The sequence below is a fragment of the Ascidiella aspersa genome, chromosome 6 (assembly GCF_963924565.1).
Source record: "Ascidiella aspersa chromosome 6, kaAscAspe10.2, whole genome shotgun sequence".
Lineage (NCBI taxonomy): Eukaryota > Metazoa > Chordata > Ascidiacea > Phlebobranchia > Ascidiidae > Ascidiella > Ascidiella aspersa.
In genome coordinates this window covers 31,870,868-31,893,105 of record NC_139452.1, presented here as the reverse complement: position 1 = coordinate 31,893,105, position 22,238 = coordinate 31,870,868, and the positions used below count along the sequence as shown (strand labels likewise).

General features: G+C 38.9%; 2 protein-coding genes across 3 annotated transcripts in view; both read left to right on the top strand.

Moving 5' to 3' along the window:
- The window catches only part of LOC146141301 (caspase-7-like), a 199,967-nt gene that overhangs the window by 152,310 nt on the left and 25,419 nt on the right, over positions 1 to 22,238 (top strand). The window lies entirely within an intron of this gene.
- LOC146141303 (uncharacterized) lies at positions 1,672 to 5,614 on the top strand. Of its 2 annotated transcripts, XM_083391428.1 has the most exons (2): positions 1,675 to 1,852; positions 5,120 to 5,614. In XM_083391428.1, exons 1-2 carry the CDS (start codon positions 1,778 to 1,780, stop codon positions 5,513 to 5,515), a joined length of 471 nt encoding a protein of 156 aa, XP_083247554.1. In that variant the 5' UTR covers positions 1,675 to 1,777; the 3' UTR covers positions 5,516 to 5,614. The 2 variants fall into 2 exon arrangements, with proteins under 2 accessions (XP_083247553.1, XP_083247554.1); XM_083391427.1 differs by lacking the exon at positions 5,120 to 5,614 and having other exon boundaries at positions 1,672 to 3,278.

The following is a 22,238-nucleotide window of genomic DNA, read 5'->3' as shown; positions in this document are numbered from 1 at the left end:
CGTAACCAATTTTCAGTTCAAACGAGATTACGTTGGACGCAGTATGACACCAGGATTACGTATTTGCTCAAGTATCACGCAATGCGAACCATGGCTGCTACAACTTAAGGTTTTACGTTTGTGAGTGGTTCTCTATCAACATATGTCGGTGGTTTTCGTTACGTTAAAGATGTTTGACGTGCTTAGCCGTTGGGTATTTAGTCGTTTTATTTCAAATAAGCACACATTATTTGCAATTTTGTTTCAACAAAATGTAAAATGTTAGTTTGCGAAGACGAAAATTTAGATGTTTCACAGTCACGCAGATAAATGCGATAATAGGTCCCTGAAAAAATGCCCCCTGACAAAATATAAAACAACCGCAACCCCGTTAAGTTAATTACTTGCATTAAATTCTTTTGTATTATGTCTACATTAAGTTTGTTTGCAGTTTTCAATATGCGTCCCGGATTTATGTTTCTAAAAAATGGCAAGCCTATTTATGAGAAGATTGTCGTTTTCCAATCTTGCAACAATAAAAAGTTATAAAAATTTACATTATCTTCGTATACATACTACTTCAAACCATGGTCGGCGGGCCGGACCTTGACATACGGTTAAAAGTTTAACGTCCCTATTTAAATCACACCATAAACTAGATCAGCGTGGTCCAACTTCTTTTCATCGCTGGCCAAAAACATTTTTTTTTATCTTGCGGGCCAATGTTTTTAAACAGCGATTCTTATAGGCTTATTGCTGGCAAATTATACATAGCTTATTGCAGTCGTTCTTAAAGTTTTTTCAGCAGCGCCCCGCTTTGGTAATTTTCCTATGCCTTTCGCCCCCCTGCGAAAAGCAATTCGGAATTTTCTATTAAATATCACGAAGACAACTTGAAAATAGTAAAGTTTGTTGTCGATCGCACGAAGCGCGAAAATAATTTTGCTGTTTCAATGTTAAAGTTGGCAAAAGCAGACTTTGTAGCCTACAGCGCTTGTACTGTAAAACCTAAACGAAACCCTTAGAATCAATGCAAAAAATTTAAATATTCACTTGGAGCTCGCCCACCAGGTTGAGAACCGCTGACCTATGGCATATATACTAACTTTATGAAATGTACACCTTTGTTCAGCTACGGTAGTTTGAAATCACAAAGAATCATTTACGAAGTTTTTTTGTCAATTTCAATGACCTAAAAAAACGAAAATTTAGGTGATATTGCTAGATTGCAAAGCTGACCATCAGTTCGCGGGCCAAAAAAGTGGAACTCGCGGGCCAACTTTGGTCCGAGGGCCTGTAGTTGGACCACACTGAACTAGATTAACAATTTCATTTATCGCGTTTTTACGACATTTTTATTGTGGTTATGGACGACGCTGTGCTGAACAAAATTTTGCATCAAACAAACTTTGCCCGAACGCTTTTTTTAAATGTAATTAATCCCATTTTCAATTGCAAAACAATTCTGGTTCCGTCCCTGATTAACGGTTTTTGCATTAAAAAAACTAAAAACTATATGTTTTAACAACAAAATATACCTTTTAACGCATTGCGGCCCGCTGAGACATTTTTAAGCTTAAAAATGGCCCGTGAGTTGGAAAATGCTGACACTGTGGCGTACATGGTTCCGCGTCGGCGCGCGCTTAGCGAAGCGTGCAATTTGCCTTTTTTGTGTTGTGCTTTATAATCGAGTGTTGTGTTGCGCTGACCCCCTTATTCGATCTACGCGTCTCGCAATAAAGCATCAACCGCTTCACTGGTGACCCCGCAACTTTAAAACGTTCTTTTGAAGTCGAAGATGGAAGCTGAACACGCCGTTTCGATCAAGCTTCCTACGTTCTGGCCAACACAGCCACGTGTTTGGCTGCAGCAGGTAGAGGCGCAGTTTGCTATTAAGAAAATTGTTGAAGATAAAACTAAGTTCTATTACATAGTTTCTGCGCTCGACCAAGGAACTGCAGCACGTTTAATTGACCTGCTGGAGCGCCCGCCGGCCGAAGGCAAGTACGACGCAATTAAGCAACGCTTGCTGCAGTCATTTACGCTTTCAAAGCAAGAACGAGCAGCGCAGCTTTTAAACATGCCTCCTTTGGGCGACAAGAGACCCTCTGTTTTAATGGACGAGATGCTTGCCCTACTCGGAGACCACCGTTCTTGTTTTCTTTTTGAACATTTGTTTTTGCAGCACATGCCTGAGGATATCCGGTTAGTATTGGCTCACGAGGATACCACAGATCTTCGTCGATTGGCTCTGAAGGCAGACATTTTATGGCTTTCTCGCAGTAGCAACAACGAGTTTGCTGTAAGCAAGGTGCAACGCGGTAAGCAATTTCGCAATAACAGCGATAAAACTACTGGTATATGTTTCTACCATAGACGCTTTGGAGCAGACGCACGTCAATGCAGCCCACCGTGTTCTTTTCAGGGAAACGACAAGGCCGGCTGCCTGTGATAGCGAAGACAGCCGGCAAAGCTTTCAGTCTATTTTTTCTTTGGGACCGGGTTTCTGGTCGTAACTTTTTAGTGGACACTGGAGCTCAAGTAAGTGCCCTTCCACCTACCGGTCTCGAACGACGCACAAACCCGAAGGGTTCCGTTCTTAAGGCTGCAAATGGTAGTTTAATCGCCACTTACGGTTACAAAATGGTTACACTCCACATCCCGGCTGGAGTTTTTAAATGGAGGTTTGTGTTGGCAGACGTTTCACGCCCACTGCTCGGTGCAGACTTTCTTCGCGCTAACCGCTTGTTAGTCGATATTGAAAGGAAACGTCTTGTACACTCAGATGCTTTTTCTACTTGCCCGTTAAGAGTATATCGCTGTCCACCGCCTCAACTTAACACACTTAATTCGTTGCTTTCTCCATTTGAAAGATTATTAGATAGGTTTCCTAGTCTGAAAATCCCTAGTTTTTCCGACGCCTTGCCTAAGCATGGCGTCCAACACTATATTGTGACCACTGGCCAACCTGTACATTCCCGCGTCAGACGCCTTTCGCCTGAAAAGTTATCGTTAGCTAGGGCTGAATTTCAAAAGATGCTCGAGTTAGGTATAGTGCGCCGGTCATCCAGCCCATGGTCGTCACCTCTCCACATGGTAGAGAAGCCCTCGGGTGGTTGGCGCCCCTGTGGCGATTATCGTCGCCTCAATGATGCCACTCAAGCTGATCGTTACTCTATACCCCATATCCACGACTTTACTGCACGTCTGGCTGGTTGTACCGTATTTTCTAAAATAGACTTAATACGAGGCTATCATCAGGTTCCAGTTGCTGAAGCAGACATCGCAAAGACCGCTGTCATCACGCCATTTGGTCTCTTCGAGTTTCTTCGAACTCCGTTTGGGTTAAAGAATGCCGCGCAAACTTTTCAGAGGATGATGGACTCGATTTGTCAAGGTTTGCACTTTATTTATGTTTACCTCGATGACATTCTTGTTGCTAGTCCGACTAAGGCTGCTCACATGCAACACTTAACGCAGCTTTTTCAGCAGCTTTCAGACCACGGTCTTGTTTTGAACCTGCAAAAGTGCGAGTTCGGTAAAGAAAGCCTTGAGTTCCTCGGTCATTTCGTTGACCAGCACGGGGTCAAACCTCTGCCTTCGAAAGTTGACGCAATCAACAACTTTCCTGTGCCTCAAACCGTCAAGGGTTTACAGGAGTTTTGCGGTATGATAAACTTCTATCACAGGTTTATTCCAAATGTCGCAGACATTATGAAGCCCCTGTATGGTTCCTTATCCGGCAAGCCGAGGTCACTCGTTTGGACTCGCGTTCTTCAGGAAGCTTTCGACAAAGCAAAGAATGCACTCGCTAACGCAACGCTTTTGCATCACCCGGAGTGGCAAGCCAGCATCGCGCTCACTGTTGATGCTTCGCAGTCTGCCGTCGGCGCAGTCATCCAACAACTTAAAGAAGGCTGCTGGGTCCCCCTGGCGTTTTTCAGTCGTCAACTGAGAAAACCCGAAACCAGGTACAGTGCCTTCGATCGCGAGTTGTTAGCCCTACACCTAGCAATCCGGCACTTTCGCTACTTCCTTGAAGGTCGCAACTTCACAGCCTATACTGATCACAAACCTCTCACTTTTGCATTCAAGAAAGTTTCAGATCCGTGGTCTGCTCGTCAGCAACGTCAACTCTCTTATATTTCCCAGTTTACCACCGATGTCCAACACATCAGCGGTAAGTCAAATACAGTTGCTGATGCTCTATCGAGGTCATTTGTCCATTCCTTAGAAGGTTCAACTGCAGACTTGGACTTCGAGGCACTAGCGCGTGCACAACAGACAGACGAAGTACAATCTTACCGCACTGCTGTTACAGGGTTGACTTTGAAGGATATTTCAATTGGTTCTTCCGCAACTACACTCCTGTGCGATGTATCTACAGGTAATCCTCGTCCAATTGTCCCTGCATCATGGCAGAAAAAAGTGTTTGACGCCGTACATGGGTTATCACACCCATCCATCCGCATCACGAAAAAACTTATGGCCTCAAAGTTTGTCTGGCATGGCATGAAAAAGAATGTTGTTCAATGGGCCAAGCAATGCATCTGTTGTCAGCGTTCCAAGGTTCAGCGCCATATTCGTTCCCCACTGAAGGACTACATACCTCCGTCTGCTCGTTTTCAGCACATAAATATCGACATTGTTGGTCCACTTCCACCGTGTCGAGGCCATAGGTATGTTTTTACAATTGTCGACAGATTCTCACGATGGCCGGAAGCTATACCAATGGAAGACGCTACCACACTCACCTGTGCGCGGGCTCTCATATTTCATTGGCTCTCCAGATTCGGCATTCCAACTCGCATGTCATCGGATCGAGGCCCGCAGTTCACGTCTCAGCTGTGGACTACCGTAGGCCAACTATTGGGTATTCACCTCCACCGCACGACAGCATTCCATCCTCAAGCGAACGGCCTGGTGGAGCGTTTTCACCGTCATTTGAAGAGCGCATTGATGGCACGCTTTACGGGATCAAACTGGATGGACGAGTTGCCTTGGGTGTTGCTGGGGGAAGCCTAAGGAAGACTTAAAAGCGTCATCCGCTGAGTTGGTTTATGGCGCACCTTTAACAGTTCCGGGTCAATTCATTGCTAATGAAGGAGGTTTTACTTCTAACTTTTTACCTGCTTTACAGGACACTCTCCGACAGCTGTTGCCACAACCGATGTCGCGTCACAGCAACCCTCGTATTTCCGTCCCGTCGACATTGAGGAATAGCCCATACGTGTTTGTACGCCGTGACACTCATCGAGCTCCTCTGACCAAACCGTACGATGGCCCATATAAGGTCCTTCAAGCGTCCAGCAAAACCTTCCTTTTAGATGTTGGAGGTCGTCAACAGACCATTTCCATCGACCGCTTGAAACCGGCTCACGTCGATTTAACTAAACCGGTTCCAGTCGCGCAACCTCCGGCCAGAGGACGACCAAGACGCAACGTTCATCCCCCGCAACGCTACGCGGCTTTTTATATGCCCGCTTCTGGAGGGGGGTACTGTGGCGTACATGGTTCCGCGTCGGCGCGCGCTTAGCGAAGCGTGCAATTTGCCTTTTTTGTGTTGTGCTTTATAATCGAGTGTTGTGTTGCGCTGACCCCCTTATTCGATCTACGCGTCTCGCAATAAAGCATCAACCGCTTCAACACTGTACTATTTTATGATGCCATTGGATGAAGGGCGTTTAGCTTGACGAATTCACAGGTTGTTTGGCAAATCCAAAAGCGCGCTTTATTCACAGAAGGTCGACTCAAGTCAATGTAGCTTCTACGAGTGTATGCTTCAATCTACACACCGCTTCATGTAAATTAAGCTTGCTGCGGTGCGAATCGGTGTGAATCTGGGTTATGATGTCTACCACTTTTAGCGCGACTCCGGTGTTTTGTTACAGAACTTTGTGTTAAGCGTCGGAACGCGGTAAACGTGTGGAAGCCAGGGCGGGCCACGAGGCCATTCCCCTCACAAAACTGCATTGGTTGCCAATTATAACAACGTAATGTAAAGAAAATTGAATTACGATCCTTGAATGTGTTAACCTAGTTCAAGGGCGTCCTGCGTCTCATCGCACCCTAAAAATATGACGTCACGTTTAGATGTAACTTTGTGACGTCATCTCTATATAAACGCAATTTGCGATACAAAAATTAATAGTGCAAACTTAATATGTAAAAATGAAGATATCTCCTCGTTCTAATGCACGTTAATGACGACAATGACTTCGAATTTTGCAAAAATTAATAATATGAAGTATTTTAGTCGCAATTTATTTATTGATTTAAATTCTTAAAACCTAATGAGAAGCGTCAGCAGTTAGCAGTTTGGCGAATTGCATTGATTCAACAGCTAATATTGTTTCACCTTATTCTATACAGTAGGCTATATATGCCAATTGTATTTATAAGTTGCAAAATGGCTGCTATTACAAGCCATTTTAGCAGAGTATTTCAGTTCCTCTTTCAACTTGGAACCAACGGGTTTCGTCTGTTTGGTTAAATATTGTGAGGTTTCTGTGCTACAGTCAAACTCATCCCAAACCTATCCAGTTGACGCCCTTGAATGGGTTCGGGTTTTTGTGTTACCTTAAATCAGCCAGACGTTATTGAGTTGGCGCTATAGTTGGCTGAGGTTTTTGTGTCGCAGCCAAGCACAGAAGAACGGAACTTTACTGTGACAAAGAGGAACCGATATTTCGCCTGGATAGTCCTACAATATATTTGCCCTCCCTCAACAAATACTGTGTGGGTTTGTTGTGTCGTAGCCAAGCAACAGCCATAAAGAGCAACAGCGATCCAATTGTTGCAAACCCAAAGTCCCGAGCGCTTCTCGCGTTGAAAATATTTATTTTGTGCCGAGTGACATAACTGACGCGCGGCGCGTTTATTCTGAGCGCGCGATTTCTTTGTTCGAAAAGTTAGATGCTAATAAGGGGGAGGTTGTTTTGATCGACATTCAGGATTGTTGCCGAATACTAAGGCGGGTCATATTTACGATTTTGTCGGGGGGTTCGGGGTGAGGGTCTTCACAAGTCAAACCCCAACTCGCCTGTATGTTGGTTTAGTTGAAATTAATTGAGTTCCTACTTTCAGCTAAGACAAGAATACATTTACGATTTGCTGTAAACTCAGTTTGATTCTACTAAATGTAGTTTGCTTTAGAATACGTTTTGTCTTTACTTAATATTTATATTAGAAGTTTGTCTAAACAGAAGCAAGTTTTGTTCTTAACTTTAAACAGCAAACAACTTAATTTCTAAACTTTAAATCCAACATTGTGAGTTTTATACAATAACTATTAAACGCTATGAAATATAAAGGCAGGTTTAATCATTGGTGAAAAAAAATCACAAAGCAGGAATGGGACGGTTCGGAAAACAGATTTAAATACAAGTTTTTAATCAAGGTTATCGTTTTCTTTATAAAGCTGAGAACAAAAAAGACCAAACAAGGATAGCTTAAAATTAAATGGATATATTGTGTTTTTTTGGTACCAGATAAAAATTACTTTACTAATCGTTAAGTCATCCCAACTTAAGGATCGACAATTACCGTTATGAGCATTTGGTGGTAAAACTTGTTGCTATTTGTTAGATCGAGCGAGGTGTAGCACAACGGTGTCCAACCTGCGGCCGTCGATCAAGAATTGTGCGGCCGTTAACACGTATTTTAATAAACATGTGTTGGCGGCCGTGTCCGTCCTTTGAGTGTAATTATTGCAAAATTGTGGGACAGGTTGGGCGGTAGTTATAAAAAGCCTTGTTTAAACGATAAGATTGTGTGAGTGCATCTTAAACTGTAATTGAGCAAATAGAGAGAAAATACATGGAGGATTAAATGGCCACACACACACAACAAAAAAACAAAAAAGTTTAAATCATAAACCACAGACAGTATAGCTGGTGACCATACATTGATACAAACTTGCGTTTTACCATAGGCCAGCCAGACATCCGTCTACACTTGCTGGTCATCAGATTGGCTAAAAGCAATGTGAGTAGGGGTGGATCCAGAGGGGGCACCTGGTCATGCACCTTAAAAAATATTTTTTTTGGCAAATTTCTATGATATCGCATACTGAAGTGAAGTTAAACTATTATTTTAAATGACGTTGAGCAATATGTTATTACTCTCATATATTTTCAATGAAACATATGTACACACAAATGTGTGTTATCTCATATATTTTACAATGATTAATAAGCACAGATCGTGACTTTACTGTGACAAAGAGGAACCGATATTTCGCCTGGATAGTCCTACAATATATTTGCCCTCCCTCAACAAATGCTGTGTGGGTTTGTTGTGTCGCAGCCAAGCACAGAACGTGACTTTACCGTGACAAAGAGGAACCGATATTGAAGGACTATGAAAAACAACTTAAAAATGTAGTTTTTCACCTTAAATGGGTTAATGTTTTGGGTTTCCTTAAATCAGCCCGGCGTTATAATGCAAGGCATTATTTAGATATCGGTATGGCTGGCTAAGTTGTTGTGTAGCAGTCACAAAACGGAACTTTACTGTGACTAAGAAGAACCGATATTTTATATGGGCTTGTTATAAGGTATATCTCTCGCTCGACGCTTGGATATTTCGTTCGCTCCTGCAAAGAATGAAACGAGGAACTGTTCTTTATATTTGTAAACCCTAACTCGCCTGTATGTTGGTTTAATTTACGTTAATTGAGTTTACCACTTTCAGCTATAAGACAAGAACAATTCACGATTTAATGTAAACTCGGTTTAAATATACCGAAGGTAGTTTGCTTAAATACGTTTCGTCTTTCCTTATTATTTGTATTGGAAGTTTGTCTAAACTCTAAATAGAAACAAGTTTTGCTAATAAATTACAAAAAATATTTTCTATTTATTTTTAAACGGCAAATAAATTTATTTACAAGTCAGTAAGGTGTGTATCTAAAAAGAACTCGTGATGTTTACTGTTAGCGTTTCAGTTCCGCATTCAGCAAACCGTACTCCGTTAAACAGTAAACTTAATGAGGCTGGCCTTGCATATTCCCGCATCAACTGTTTTTCTCTTATCGAAGGCTAAGGTGGGCGGTTCCCTGTTCCGTTTGCGTATTTTTAGTCATTATTCCACCGACTTGACTAGTGTTATTTCGTCTGGTGAGTGCTGATTGTAATTGAATATTAACCCTGGGTTATTGTGCGGCAGTCGAACACAACTCAACCTGCCAGTTGACGCTATACTTCAATGGGTTGAGGTTTATGTGTTACCTTAAACCAGCCAGACGTTATTCAGTTGGGGCAATAGTTGGCTGTGTTGTTGTGTAGCAGCCAAGCACAGAACGGAACTTTACTGTGACAAGGATGAACCGATATTTCATCTGAGCTCGTGCTTGTCTTAAGATATGTTTGTCTCGCTCCATGTTCGAATATTTTGTTCGCCCCGTAGAGAATGGAATGCGAAACTGTTTTTTTTGTGTTACGGTACCAGACGCTATTTAGTTGAGGCAATGGTTGGCTGTGTTGTTGTGTAGCAGCCAAGCACAGAAGAACGGAACTTTACTGTAACAAAGAGGAACCGATATTTCATATGGGCTCGTGTTTGTCTTAAGATATGTTTAGCCCTCGCTCCACGCTCGAATATTTTGTTTGAAAATGGAAATGCGGAAACTGTTTTGTGGCGGAGAAACCTGGCATTTGTCAGCACTAACTCGCCTGTATGTTGGTTCAATTTACGTTAAACGAGTTTCGTTATTTCAGCTAAGACAGGAATTTTAAAACTTCTTTATTCAACGGGCAGTTTACCGCTAGAGTGCAATAAACATATTTGCCTATAGCTTGTGCTCAATTAATTTTGTTTTTATTTAGTTTGTCGTGTAATTAGCTTAAGTCACAGTGAAGCAGCTAGTATAGGGATGCCGCAAACTATTTACACTTATCATATGTGGGACACCTGCGCATAAGAAGATCGAACCAATCGTCTGCTCGAAAAAATATTGCGCAAAGATAAACACTGACAATTTTAGTCAGTGCTTCTCAGCCTTTTTTCGTGGCGACCCAAATATTAAGCGTAAGTAAGACAACTAAGCTTTGGCGACCCAATTGTTTTTTCTTGTAAGCGAACAACAAATAGGCATAAAGAATTTCGAATTTTAATAATTATTGTAAGCATAGGCGCCGAACTTTCAAAATTCCAGGGCGTTTTTTGAACCAGTTCTTTTAAAGGGGGTCCCGAAAAACTTGGAGAATTCCCATGTTTTCCGCTTGACGTTAATGAATAATGACGTCATAAACTAGTGAATGAAATGACGTCATTAAAAAGATGTGCGTCGTGAAAAGATGTGCGATGTGCGTCGAAACCGCTTAGTGTGCAATCGTTAACTTCAGGCAAAAAACTAAACAAAGACGGTGAAGTATGTGTGATTGATTTTGGTAGAATCATGTTTCGACTATCAGCAGCGCAGTGTCCTAAGTTTCATATACGGGACTAGGCTGAATTACAAGCACGCCTTTCGCCATCTGCAAAACTAAACAAAGATCGTTTTCACCGGGTGTTATTATGCCACGATTAGCGCAACAACTGCGCCGAACAGTGTGCCATGTCACCGAAAGTACAAGCTGCGGTTGAGAGAAAATAAGTTGTGTCATTTACAAACCAAACACGTGGTCTTTTGATATGAAAATAATTTGACTATCATTACATAAAAAGGGCGACTTTAAACAGTCACAGTTAGACCACCATCGAAGAAAATCTGCGTTAGTTACAAAAATTCCGTTGTTATACCCACATCGGATACTAGCGAAAAAACGATAATAGCACTTGTAAAAAGGGGGGGGGGGGGGGGGGGGGCATCAAAGAACGCTCTGCAAACCAACGTTCGGCGCCTATGATTATAAGACATTATTTGTATTGCTTCCTTGACTTTATTAATTGAGAAATCTTTCTCAGCACCAATCTCAATTAGTATAAACATATAAACTACTGCGGTCGGCGACCCAACCAAATCAAACAGCGACCCATAGGTTGAGAAGCACTGAGGTAATGTTAATAATTGTACAAGTTTGGCGACATTTTCAAACCACATCTCTTTATTTACCTTGTTAAAAAATCGGTTTGCGTGATAAAACAATAGGTTTGGTGCCAAGTAAGTTTTGTTTTGTTTTATAACTATTATATAATTTTACCAACGACAAACAATTTTGTCCATGTTCAGGTCAGCACGTTGAGCTTTTTTTTTAATTTTGAAAGTTAATTTAAATACAAGTTTGCATCACAAGGTTCAAGCCCGCTTACTGGCCTTATGAACAAATAAAGTTAAAGGACAGAGGGTTGCGATGAACTTTAATCTAAATTTACTGGAATGAATTAAGGCTGTTTTCAACCAACTCCATCCACATTATTTTGCGACTCAGTTAAGGTATTCCAATTTAAAAAAACACGATTTTTTAACATTTGCTATAATTAGACATAAAATTAGAAATAACCTATCAATTTACAAAAACACAAATCTAACTTAATAAAAAGATCGCATTGTTTCGAAACAACAGGAATAGTTATTTAACAGGCTTCGGGGGGATTTTTTTTATCTAAACAAGAAAAACACGGAAGCCATTCGCGTACCACCTGAAAAAGGGGGGAGCCCTGATCTATATAGTTTCTTGGATAGATGGATGCTTTCGGTAACGCTTTCTTTTCCAGTGGGTATTTATTTACTCAACAGGGCAGGGTTTTATGAGTATTTTTGATATTTTTTTCGGGGCAAAATTGTTGAAAAACGAATATTAATTTGTTAGTATGAGGGGTCTGGGTTCGTTAGGGGCAAATATTCCATTTTTTATATTGGCGGTTTGTCCACACAGAAACGAAATCCTGTTTGTCTCCTGGTTCAAATAAAATTGTCACTCAGATGTAATATTATTACAATTATCCATTTTACACTCGAAAAATCCTGTGATAATGATGTAAAGTTTCGCATTAACTCTGCACAATAAAAACTTAACATTTTTTTCGTTTTTTGCAGAGAATCAGTAACAAGTATTAAACTAACAAAAGATCATGTCGCCCATTTATTGTCGAATCGTTATAAAACTTACAGGTCCGGCCGCAAAAAGGTTAGCAACAGGACTTGCAGTAGGAGCGGCCGGTGTCAGTGTTGGTGTCGGTGTTGGGACGGGAGGCGCGATTTTGAAAAATTCTGAAGCTTTCTTTGAATGTGTGAAAGAAACGATCAAAACTATCGACCCACAAATCAATGCTAAAAACACAACACCAGTTTCGCTGGTGATAGATGTGGAGGCAGAAACTAAGGAAGCATGCGATAAGTTGGTGGAGTCTTACGTGAATGGAGAGCTACTTGCTATCATCAACACGGCTGTGCATGAATATGCAGAGAAGTACGACGATCCACAACCAGTATATGACGAAATCGAGATCATTTATCCTAGGGCAGCGGAACCAGTGGTATGTTGGGTTGGTTTATCCTTATTTCAGTGGTTCCTAACCTTTTTCAGTCGCAGACGTGTTTTATAAAAAATGAAGCTTACGGACCACTAGCTTTTCTAATTAACCCTCACTTTGGAAAACTATATGCTTACATAGTTTATACAAGCGATCGTTTAGCGCAGTGATTCCCAAACTGTGTGCCTCGAGAGATTTTCAAGTGTGCCGCGAAACTTTTTGTACTTTCGGAAAATAAGTTAATTCTAAGCATACACGCAAGACTTAAATACGCACTGTCTAAAACAAATTAATAATATTGAGACAATTACTTGTATAGTTTGTCGTGTGTTAAGGACGATTGTAAAATGACTCTATTGTTGTTCTATTAAAAGTGTGCCGCGAAATATTTAAGATATTTTTAGTTTGCCGCGAGTAAAAAAAGTTTGGGAACCCCTGGTTTAGCGCCATATTTTTGTCAGAAAAACGAAAAGTTTCTTATAGGCCTACTTAAAATATTACATTTAACAAACGTGTTACTTTTTATGCAACTTTTATTCATCATTTCAAATGGGTGACTTAAAGAGGACTTTAGCTTAATTAGCTATATCCATTAACATTACAACCTTGTCTCTGAATGGCTAAATGGCCGGTGTTATTATGACCAAAAGAAAATTGCCAGATGAGCTTATTTTTAGCATGACCGAAAACATCGGCTGAGTAGGCCATACAGGAGAAGCCATACAAGTTTTGAGCTCCAATTATTTTAAAACTCTGCCTTTAAAAAGCCAACGTATAGTTGGCTTTTTAAACGACGCTAGTCTAGAGTCCTAACTGTTTTTGTACAGTAACGATACAAGTTGTAAAAAATGAAATTGCACAAGCAAGAAATAAATGTAGGAGAAAATTTATAATAATAACCTAACCCACCCAAACCCAAGCGCTAACTCGCACCCCAACCCGAATAATTTAGCAATAGAAACCCTCGGATAAAAATGTTGTAGGATCTCGGACCGCGCCCAACGTACTTTTGAATCCAATAGCACAGGGGTGGCCGGCACGCGGTTCTTCCACCTAGCAAATACAACCGGTTCATTTGCTAAAGTTGTTACTCTTTCCAATGTCTAATTTGCTGCTAATGCTTTGCTTTAAAATAGGATCAATTGTGACATCGAGTTTTGGTAAACGTCACACACAATCAACAAAATGTTAAAAAAATCAACTTATAACCAAATAATACATATGACGGCTCTATTTCACTTTGTAGCCTATTTACAAGTTACGCTTAAACATTCTTTCAGGTCCGTCGATCTCCTAATGGGAACCACTAAGGTCTTATTCTATGGAAGCCTTAAGTTAAGGGGTGGATCAAGATTTTTATTTTGGGGGCATAACACTTCTTCAGAGATGACGTGACAAAGTTACATCTAAACCTTACTTTATAAAGAAATACCTTCAACAACACAATTCGTTTATTTTGTAGGTTAGATTTTGAGAGCAAAACCTGTATCCAAACAGTAACAATTTCATCATCCAAAATGTAACACAATAATTTGCATAAAGACAATATTTGCGTAACCTTAAGTGCTGGTCATAGGAGAGTCGTTAAATTTAGCGTGGTAACCGGCGACTATGAAATGCACAAACATTCGAAAAAAATAACGACTTGCGCAAACGCTTAGGCTACTTGACAAAACTTCTATTTTCCTGGGTGCGGTGAGGCACACGACGCCCTTGGGCAGAAAACATATTATAAACATCATTCAAGTTCGCGCTAAGCGTCCATTTACGTAGTTATATTAGGATAAAAGGCGGTTGGCGTTCCCCTGGACCAGCCCTGATAGGTATCATGGGTTTTTCAACTGAGTCCACCGCTTGTGTAGGTTATTTTTATTGTTTTAAAACTCTAGACGTTTTAACCTATACCAGTGGTTCTTTAAGTAGCATTTTTTTATTATTTCCCCCCAGAAGGCAACTGGAGAGAAAAAAAAGATAAAAAAGAAGTTATTTGATCGGTTATATGCAATAAAAAGTTTATTTAACTGTCATTAATATGACGTTCATGAACTATGTCGCCAGATTGGACCATAATTTAAAAAAGCCTGAAAATTTTCTTGGAGTTAAGCTCTTAGGCGTCAAGTGCCAGTTTGTCACTCTTGGAATGGGATTTTTGTTTTGAGGCGGCAAAACTTAAAATAAATGTAATGTGAATATTCTAATATCAAAATAATTCTAATAAATTAATTTTGCATAGTCTTTACCAAACTAACACCAATCAAAATGAAACCCTGGCAACTACCCCTTTTGCATCGAAGTCATAACTTAAGGCGGGAAATGTTTAGCCCATATTTGTTTTTGTTTGCGGAAACAAGTTAAGGAAACTGTAGAACATACAACGTATATACTACCACAAACCAAAGTGAAATTAATAGTAATAAAAGTAACCCCAGTAACTGACGCTATATTCCCTTTTTGTAAGTAATACTAGGGTTTAAAGTTTTTTAGGGTTTAACTTCCTGTCCGAAGCGGCAACATTTTTGATGAAATTAGGTCACGCGTCTTAATCTAAAGCGAAACCAAAATCAAACGCAAAACGCCGTTTTTCGTTTCTTGTTTGGTCGACCGTAGATGCAGAATATTTTTTCTCTTTCGTTTTCGTAATTCCAACAGGTTAGCTGATTAGCAAGTATGTATTCGACGGTTGACAACGCTAGGTCAAGCCTTCTCTTTTTCTCGCTAAAAACGTCGAGTTGGGCGCAGCTAACATTGTCTGCGCTAATATCCAATGTTGAGTAACAACGGTATTTTTGTTTCTCAAGCAGATTCCCTCAAAAGTGGTCTAACTGCGACTGCCGTGCGCATTTCAAAGTCGCCCATTTTACGTAATAATAGTGACCTCAAAATTATTATCTTTTACATACCCTAAGACCACGTGTTTAGTGAATAATTGACACAACTTATTTTTCCTCAACCACAGCTTGTGTTTTAGCTGACTTGGTACACAGTCCGTTAACAAACATATTTCGCAATCTTGGTTTAGTTTTTTGCCAAAAGTTAACAATTGCACACTAAGCGGCTTCGCAGCTAACGTCGGGCAGGACCAAGAGCTAGTCAACCTACAAAATTTCGCCTCATCTCATTCTACAATTTCAAAGGCAAAATAAACATATTTATGCAGGATTTAAAAAAAAGTTTTACCACCACACCAAGACAAGTTATAATTCAATGTTAATATTCGACAAATATTACAAGATGAAAACAGTTGCTGACCGTTTAACCAACAAATTGGGGTAGACCTTGAACACACTTCCCCAACGATGCTACACATGGGATAAGGGTTTAAATCGACAATAACCGTATCCACAACCGATCGCGATAATCTTTAAACGCCAGCCCGCACAGTTCGAATTGGAATTGGATGAAATTTCTGCACAGCGCTTTAGTCTAGCGCAGTAGTCGGCAAACTTTTTTTTTGTCGAAGACCCAACTTTTTTTTTTGTCGAAGACCCACTACGTAAAACCACCACGAAACAGTGGCGGATTCAGGATGTTTAATATTAAGTGAAATATTACAGGGCGCCTTGATGCCCAAAACAGTTTCCAGCCATAATGTAAAATATACTATGAAACGAAGGAAATACGCGCGAAGCGCGAACATTTTTATGTTGTTATATATAAGAGTTGGGGACCACATTTGGCACGTGGGCCTTTCCAAGCTGAGCCAATTTAAAAATTGTACGCCACACTTTTTTTAAAATAAAGTGCATTGAATGTAAGGCTATCACGCGGCCCACAACTACATAGTAACACTAAGCCATTAAGGCCTCGCGGCCCTGTTAAAATGGCTCTGCGGCCCACAGTTTGCCGATCACTGGTCTAGCGTCTCACCAATAAAAAAAACACTCAGTAACATCACCTTAAAAAGAAAAAAAATTTTTATTGCCAGCCGTTTAACCAACAAATTGGGGCAGGTCATTTTTTTAGGTTGACCAGCTCTTGGTCCTGGCGGGTGTGTCGGCTATTTATGATGTCATTAGAATTAGGGGAAGGCGGGGCAAAACGGACCCCTTAAGGGATAAATGCTATATTACGAGTTTCACAAAATATTTTTTGATGAATAGGGTATCAACTGAAAGGTCTTACTGAAAGTTACTCCTATGCTAAAAAAAACAACTGAAAGAAGCATACCTTCTGAATAAATTAACTTTTGTTGTCGATTTTTAAACGGGGCAAAACGGATCCCTGGCGGGGCAAAACGGACCCCACTTATAAAATATAATTTATTTGCTTTGTTGTGTGCAAATGCCGGATCAAGGATTTGTGTTGAAGTCAGTGCTCCGCAACCGGGTGCCGCGAGACCATGCCAGGTGTGCCGCGACGTTCCCGGAGGTGTTTTACTTGCGTTTTTAAGGGTACTTATTAATCAGTAGGATTAACGCAAAAACGAAATATCGCTTATCACAATTATTTTAAACTTATGCTAAAATCCAGGTGTAACATTATGGCCTTTCCATAATCGTTCAAACAGTTTTTAAAACCTACCTTCTTTTATCGGAAATTAAGTATTGAAATAGGTTTTTTGACTGACTCAACTTCCAGGAACTACACCAGGAGTACAGACTTACGATAAATATTTTCAAACATTACGCGAAAGTGTAAAAGGGACATTAACCATGCGCGTTTGAAACCTATGAAACATCATTGTAAATACATTGTTGGCAGTACGTGACTGTAAAATTATTAATTAGTTTTGGCAGCGGTTTCGAAAAATAAATTAAGCAAAAAAATACAAAGCACCAAGGTCAGGTTTCAGTTTTCGAATGCTATTAAAAGCCCTCTGCTCTAATCAGGTATTGCAAGGGGGTACAATTTTCAGAACTGTGACTGGGTTAGAAATTTTAGGAAGTCTGCAAAACCGTAAAATTAGAAATTAAAGGAATGTAATACGTAAAATTTTCGGCGCCTTCGGCGCGTTTCATCATAGATCAAGTCGTGCCTATTTAGATTGGCTGTATCAACGACATTTCGTGATATTGTCATTTGTCGATCGACATACAGTTCGTAGGTGTGCCGCCAAATTGTTTTAACTCTGTTGGTGTGCCGCAAGTGAAAAAAGGTTGCGGAGCAGTGGTTTAAGTGACGAGTAGAAATTTTCAGAAGTTACGTCATAATTTAAGTAATGGTATACATGGCGCCTTTATAGCTTGAAAATATTTTACTAAATTAAGCCAAAACATACAATAAATAAACAAAATGGCACTATACTAAGTACTGGTAGCATTGTCACTCTTTATAAGTTACATGATTATAAATAGGCCGTACCGTACGTAAACTGCCTTATATTTATCAAGTATTAAAACAAATAGCAATCGAGCTTTTTTACAACAGATATTGGTAAAATTTCTGATTGTATGGCCTTCCTACAAAACTGATCTACACATATAAAATAATGATTTATTATTTAATTTTATTCAATTTCCAAAATGTTTTACTGAAAGGCTAATCAAAGTTACAAACAGTGCAGTTTTAGGCTGGTAATGACAGATTAACTTGTGAGGGGTCCGTTTTGCCCCGCTTGGGGGTCCGTTTTGCCCCAACACTATCAATCGCATGAAAACCTGGTTTCTTTAAAATCGTTCAACTTAAAACGCCAACTGTTTCGGATTAATAAACACACTCTTACCTACAAATTATTTAGCAAAAAAAGTTACTCCGTCTTTACTTGAGCTTTACTAATAAACGCATCAATTTACTGCGCTATCCTTATATCAATATCCCCCAAACACATTTTCTCCCCTCCCTGGTTTGTGCGAAATCGAATCAGTCTAATTTTTGTCAACAAACGTTTTTTCGACGATAGTCAGTATTCAGAAAGCAAATATTGACGCTGGCAATTTTCGTTAACAAGAAAGGTGAGGGGTCCGTTTTGCCCCGGGGGTCCGTTTTGCCCCTCTTTCCCGTACTATTCTACAACGTCATCTTAGTTTTTAAGTAACGTAAGACGACGCAAAACAGGGGATTTCCCTAAAAATAAATTTGGGCTCCCCTTACGGGATTTCTGAATGCGCTCTAACTTTTGAGTATTTATATTAAGTATCCATGGCTAGTCTTGCTTTTCTATATAGATACTGTATTTTTTTATAGCATTAAAAAAAATTGCATAGTCGTTACCTAAAGACCAGCACTCAAATGGTATCCCTTAGAACAGTGGGAATGTGGGACTCTCCAACCTATGGGTCCATGTGGGGAGCGTTAAACACAAAACTGGGGTCGAATGTAAATGTTGATTTCATTTTATTTAAATCGGGGGTAAGGTAATAAAAAGTTTGGGGACCACGGCCTTAGCAAACTGCCCCCCTGCTTTGGTAAAATGCCTGGAAATTTTCAGCCTATATCTGTTTTTGCTTGCAGAAACAAGTAGGAAAAAGTAGAACATACAATATGTAGCCTAATCCAATAAACCAAAGTGAAATAAATAATATTAAAAAATTAACCCTGGTAAATAGACCTATTTATGACAAACCACCTAGGCAAAACTAACACCTGAAAACACACCGCTGACGAAATATACAACAACCGCAAACCCGTCTAGTCTTTATTTGTAATGCTGACTATGTTTGTGATTTACAATCAACAATGGTCGATGATGGATTACTCTCCAAACCATACTGCAGGCGTCTGGAACCTTTTTTAGCTTAGGTGGCCATAAAAGCCAAATATTCTTGGTTGTATTTCCAAAAGACTCGCATAATAGTTTTTACAACTAGTTATAGGTTGGAAAAATAGCAATTTGAACAGGGCCCTTTATTTTGTTCTCATTAACAGACAGCACATACTTAGCACGAAAGACTAAACTAGCTAGGTTTGCACAACTTTCATTACTGCATTGCCCAGTTTTCAAAGCCCTGCCTAAAAAACTACTACCCTATTATAAAGTTTGTCAAAAAAAATGTTCCTTCCTGAAATGTTGACTATATTCCTGGATGTCAGGAAAGACTAGAAGAATAATAAAAACCTGTAATGGGTCACCAGGTCAGTGGTAGGCTATTCCTGTTATAATGTGGGAAAGCATTTAGTTCACCGATTTCAGACACAATCAGTAGCAAACGGCGGAGGGGTCACAATCGGACATGAAACATAAAAATCACCTGGACAGAGTCGAACTCGCGACTTGAACAAGATTATGTCTGCATGCAATACCAAATTTTGAAACAGACAAGACAAACAACTTATAAATATTAAATGCCTTATATTAGAATATTTTTCAACCTGTCGAAAGAGGTGTAACAGTAACACCCCTATCAATGATTTGCTGTATATTTACTCTAATTGAGTTACGTAAATTTGCCTAATACCAGCTGGAGAATCGCAGCCCTACTGAGGATATTAGATTTGACAAATCTGACAGACATGGGTTTCTTTTTTTGGAAGGAGTTGGACTCTGGTTATTTAATCGACTCCATAGCCCTGAATGGCATATTTTTTTTATTTGGCCCTTAAAGCAAATTGAGTTTGAAACCATTTGTTTAGGCTGTAAATACACGCCCAAAGCTGCTGTAAGAGCTGGTTTGTTAACTTAAATGGAAAATTAAATACTTATTGTTTTAGGAAACTTATGACAGTCAGTCACCTACTGAAGTACTTTCTTACAGCATTAAGGATAAAGGAATTTTACAAAGTCCTGAAAGGAATATCCCCTTTGATTCAGGTAAAAAACACAAAAACTAAAAAATAGCATTGTAATTAAAAAAATAAATATTGTTAATCAGTATTGTTTGAAGTACGGGAAATTTGTTACTATTCAAATGTATTTAAAAAATTACAAATGAATTACATTCAAGTTCCTAAAAAATACAAATGATGTGAGGGCTGGGGTTAATACTGTGAATTGCTTTGTGGAGAAATATTATCCAAAGCAATTTCGATGACTTTTCAGCAAGTGTTTTTTCGTTCACCATGGTAAACTATATGCAATGGTTTTCCCAACGTAATCAACCTTTTTAGCGTAAGCATTCAGGGAATCAATTAATAGTAATATAGGTCTAAACAAGTTGTATGATCTTATAAATTTCATATTAAAAGTGATCTATTTATAAAGGCTGACAATTTTCTTTTAGATTAAAATGTGTCAAGACCTGCTTTGTTATATAGTTTTAACAAAAATATCTCTTTTTCTAAGAGCCATACAAACAAATTAGCAATCTACATTTATCGCTGAATAGATCAAATAATGTATTATTCTTTTTATATGTGTGTGATCAACTTTGCCTTTTCAGATGTTTCATTTTTTTTAAATTGAAAGTTTTGCTTAACGAATCTTGGTGTTTGCTTCTTTAAAAAGCACTAATTTTTGCAACTTACGGGTTGGGAAACACTGTTCTAAACATAGTTTTATATTAGTTTACAGGATTAAAATAATATGGTTTGATGTGGGGGTATGGCCGCATTTATCTGCAAGCCAGATTTCAATGAGCCTTATCTGGCTTTCAAGCTTTAGGATATCTTGCCTTAAAGTAAACTGAATCGGGATGTATTTGTTGTTTTATTTTGGTTTTAAACAAACTGTTCTCTACATAGTTTTTCCAAGCCTCTTGCTACAAAACTGGTTGATGGTTTAGGAATTAAAAAAAATGGACTTTGTTTCTTGTTTTGGCTTAGATTTATAGGAGGTGGATCTTTAACTTATTGTATGCTATTTATTCAGTTTCACAAAAAGTTACTACACTTTTAAATGCTGCTGGTTAAATCTGTTGAACTGGTTGTTTATATTCCAAAAATGTTTACACAATTGGCCTAAACAAAAGCTTTAAATAGAAAGAAATTGTCTATGTTAACCATTGCTGTTCATCTTTCAAATTAATATAATGAGCTAAGTTTCATAATCAACGCTCTAAAATATCAAAAACTTGATTTATTAGTGTGTTAAAAAATCGACATGAGAAATTAATGTCTGTTAAACAAAAGCCAATGGTGTCAATTATAAAGGTCAAATGTTCTAGTTTGCATTGTACAAAAATATCCTTTATTACATCTTTTAACCCTAAAAACAGTTTCCTGTTTCTTTTATGCATTTTACTCACAATACACTAATCCTTTAATTTTGTTGGTAAAAAGAGCAAGTAACTTATTTTGTAATACATCAACATATGCAGTAGCACACTGATTAATAAATGCCTAAACAAGTTTGTTGTTAAGAATAAATAGTTATATAATTTACTAAAAAGTTACTTTGCATAATTTAAATACTATTAGCCATATCACGCACTGTTGAAGTTGTTTCAGGCTTTTTAAGGCCTGTTTGTAAAACTTTATGCTTATCAACCAGTCCTGGTTCTTCTGCAAAGCAGTTTTAAATATCAACTAAAACCCTGGCACCTGTTCACTACTTTTGTGTTGTGCAATAAATAAAGAGTTTAAAACTGTAACTTCGGAAAAATACTGCACTGTTAAGCCTGTAACATTTTCCGTCATTTTTTTCAGTAAATTTTATTTTAAAAAGTGTGTTTATTTTTCAAAATGTTACAAATCTATAATGTGTACCCTTACTTACATAGAATATCCAATTCCAACTGACAAATTGCAACTTTCAGCACAAAAAGATCATCAGCAACTACTAGGAGATGATATTCACCCAAGCACAACTAACATAGCAGCTGACGTAAGGGTTGTTTTACACTGTATTGTAATCAAATAATATACCAGCGCTTCTTTACCGGAACGCCATGGAAGGTTGCCAGGTGTGCCGTGGGCAAAAGGCAAAAATATTAATATATAAAACATATATATATATTTTTTATTAACTTTTCCTGCATTTTGTCTTGTTAAACAAAATGAAACAATCCATCATGCTGTGGGCTCTTCTT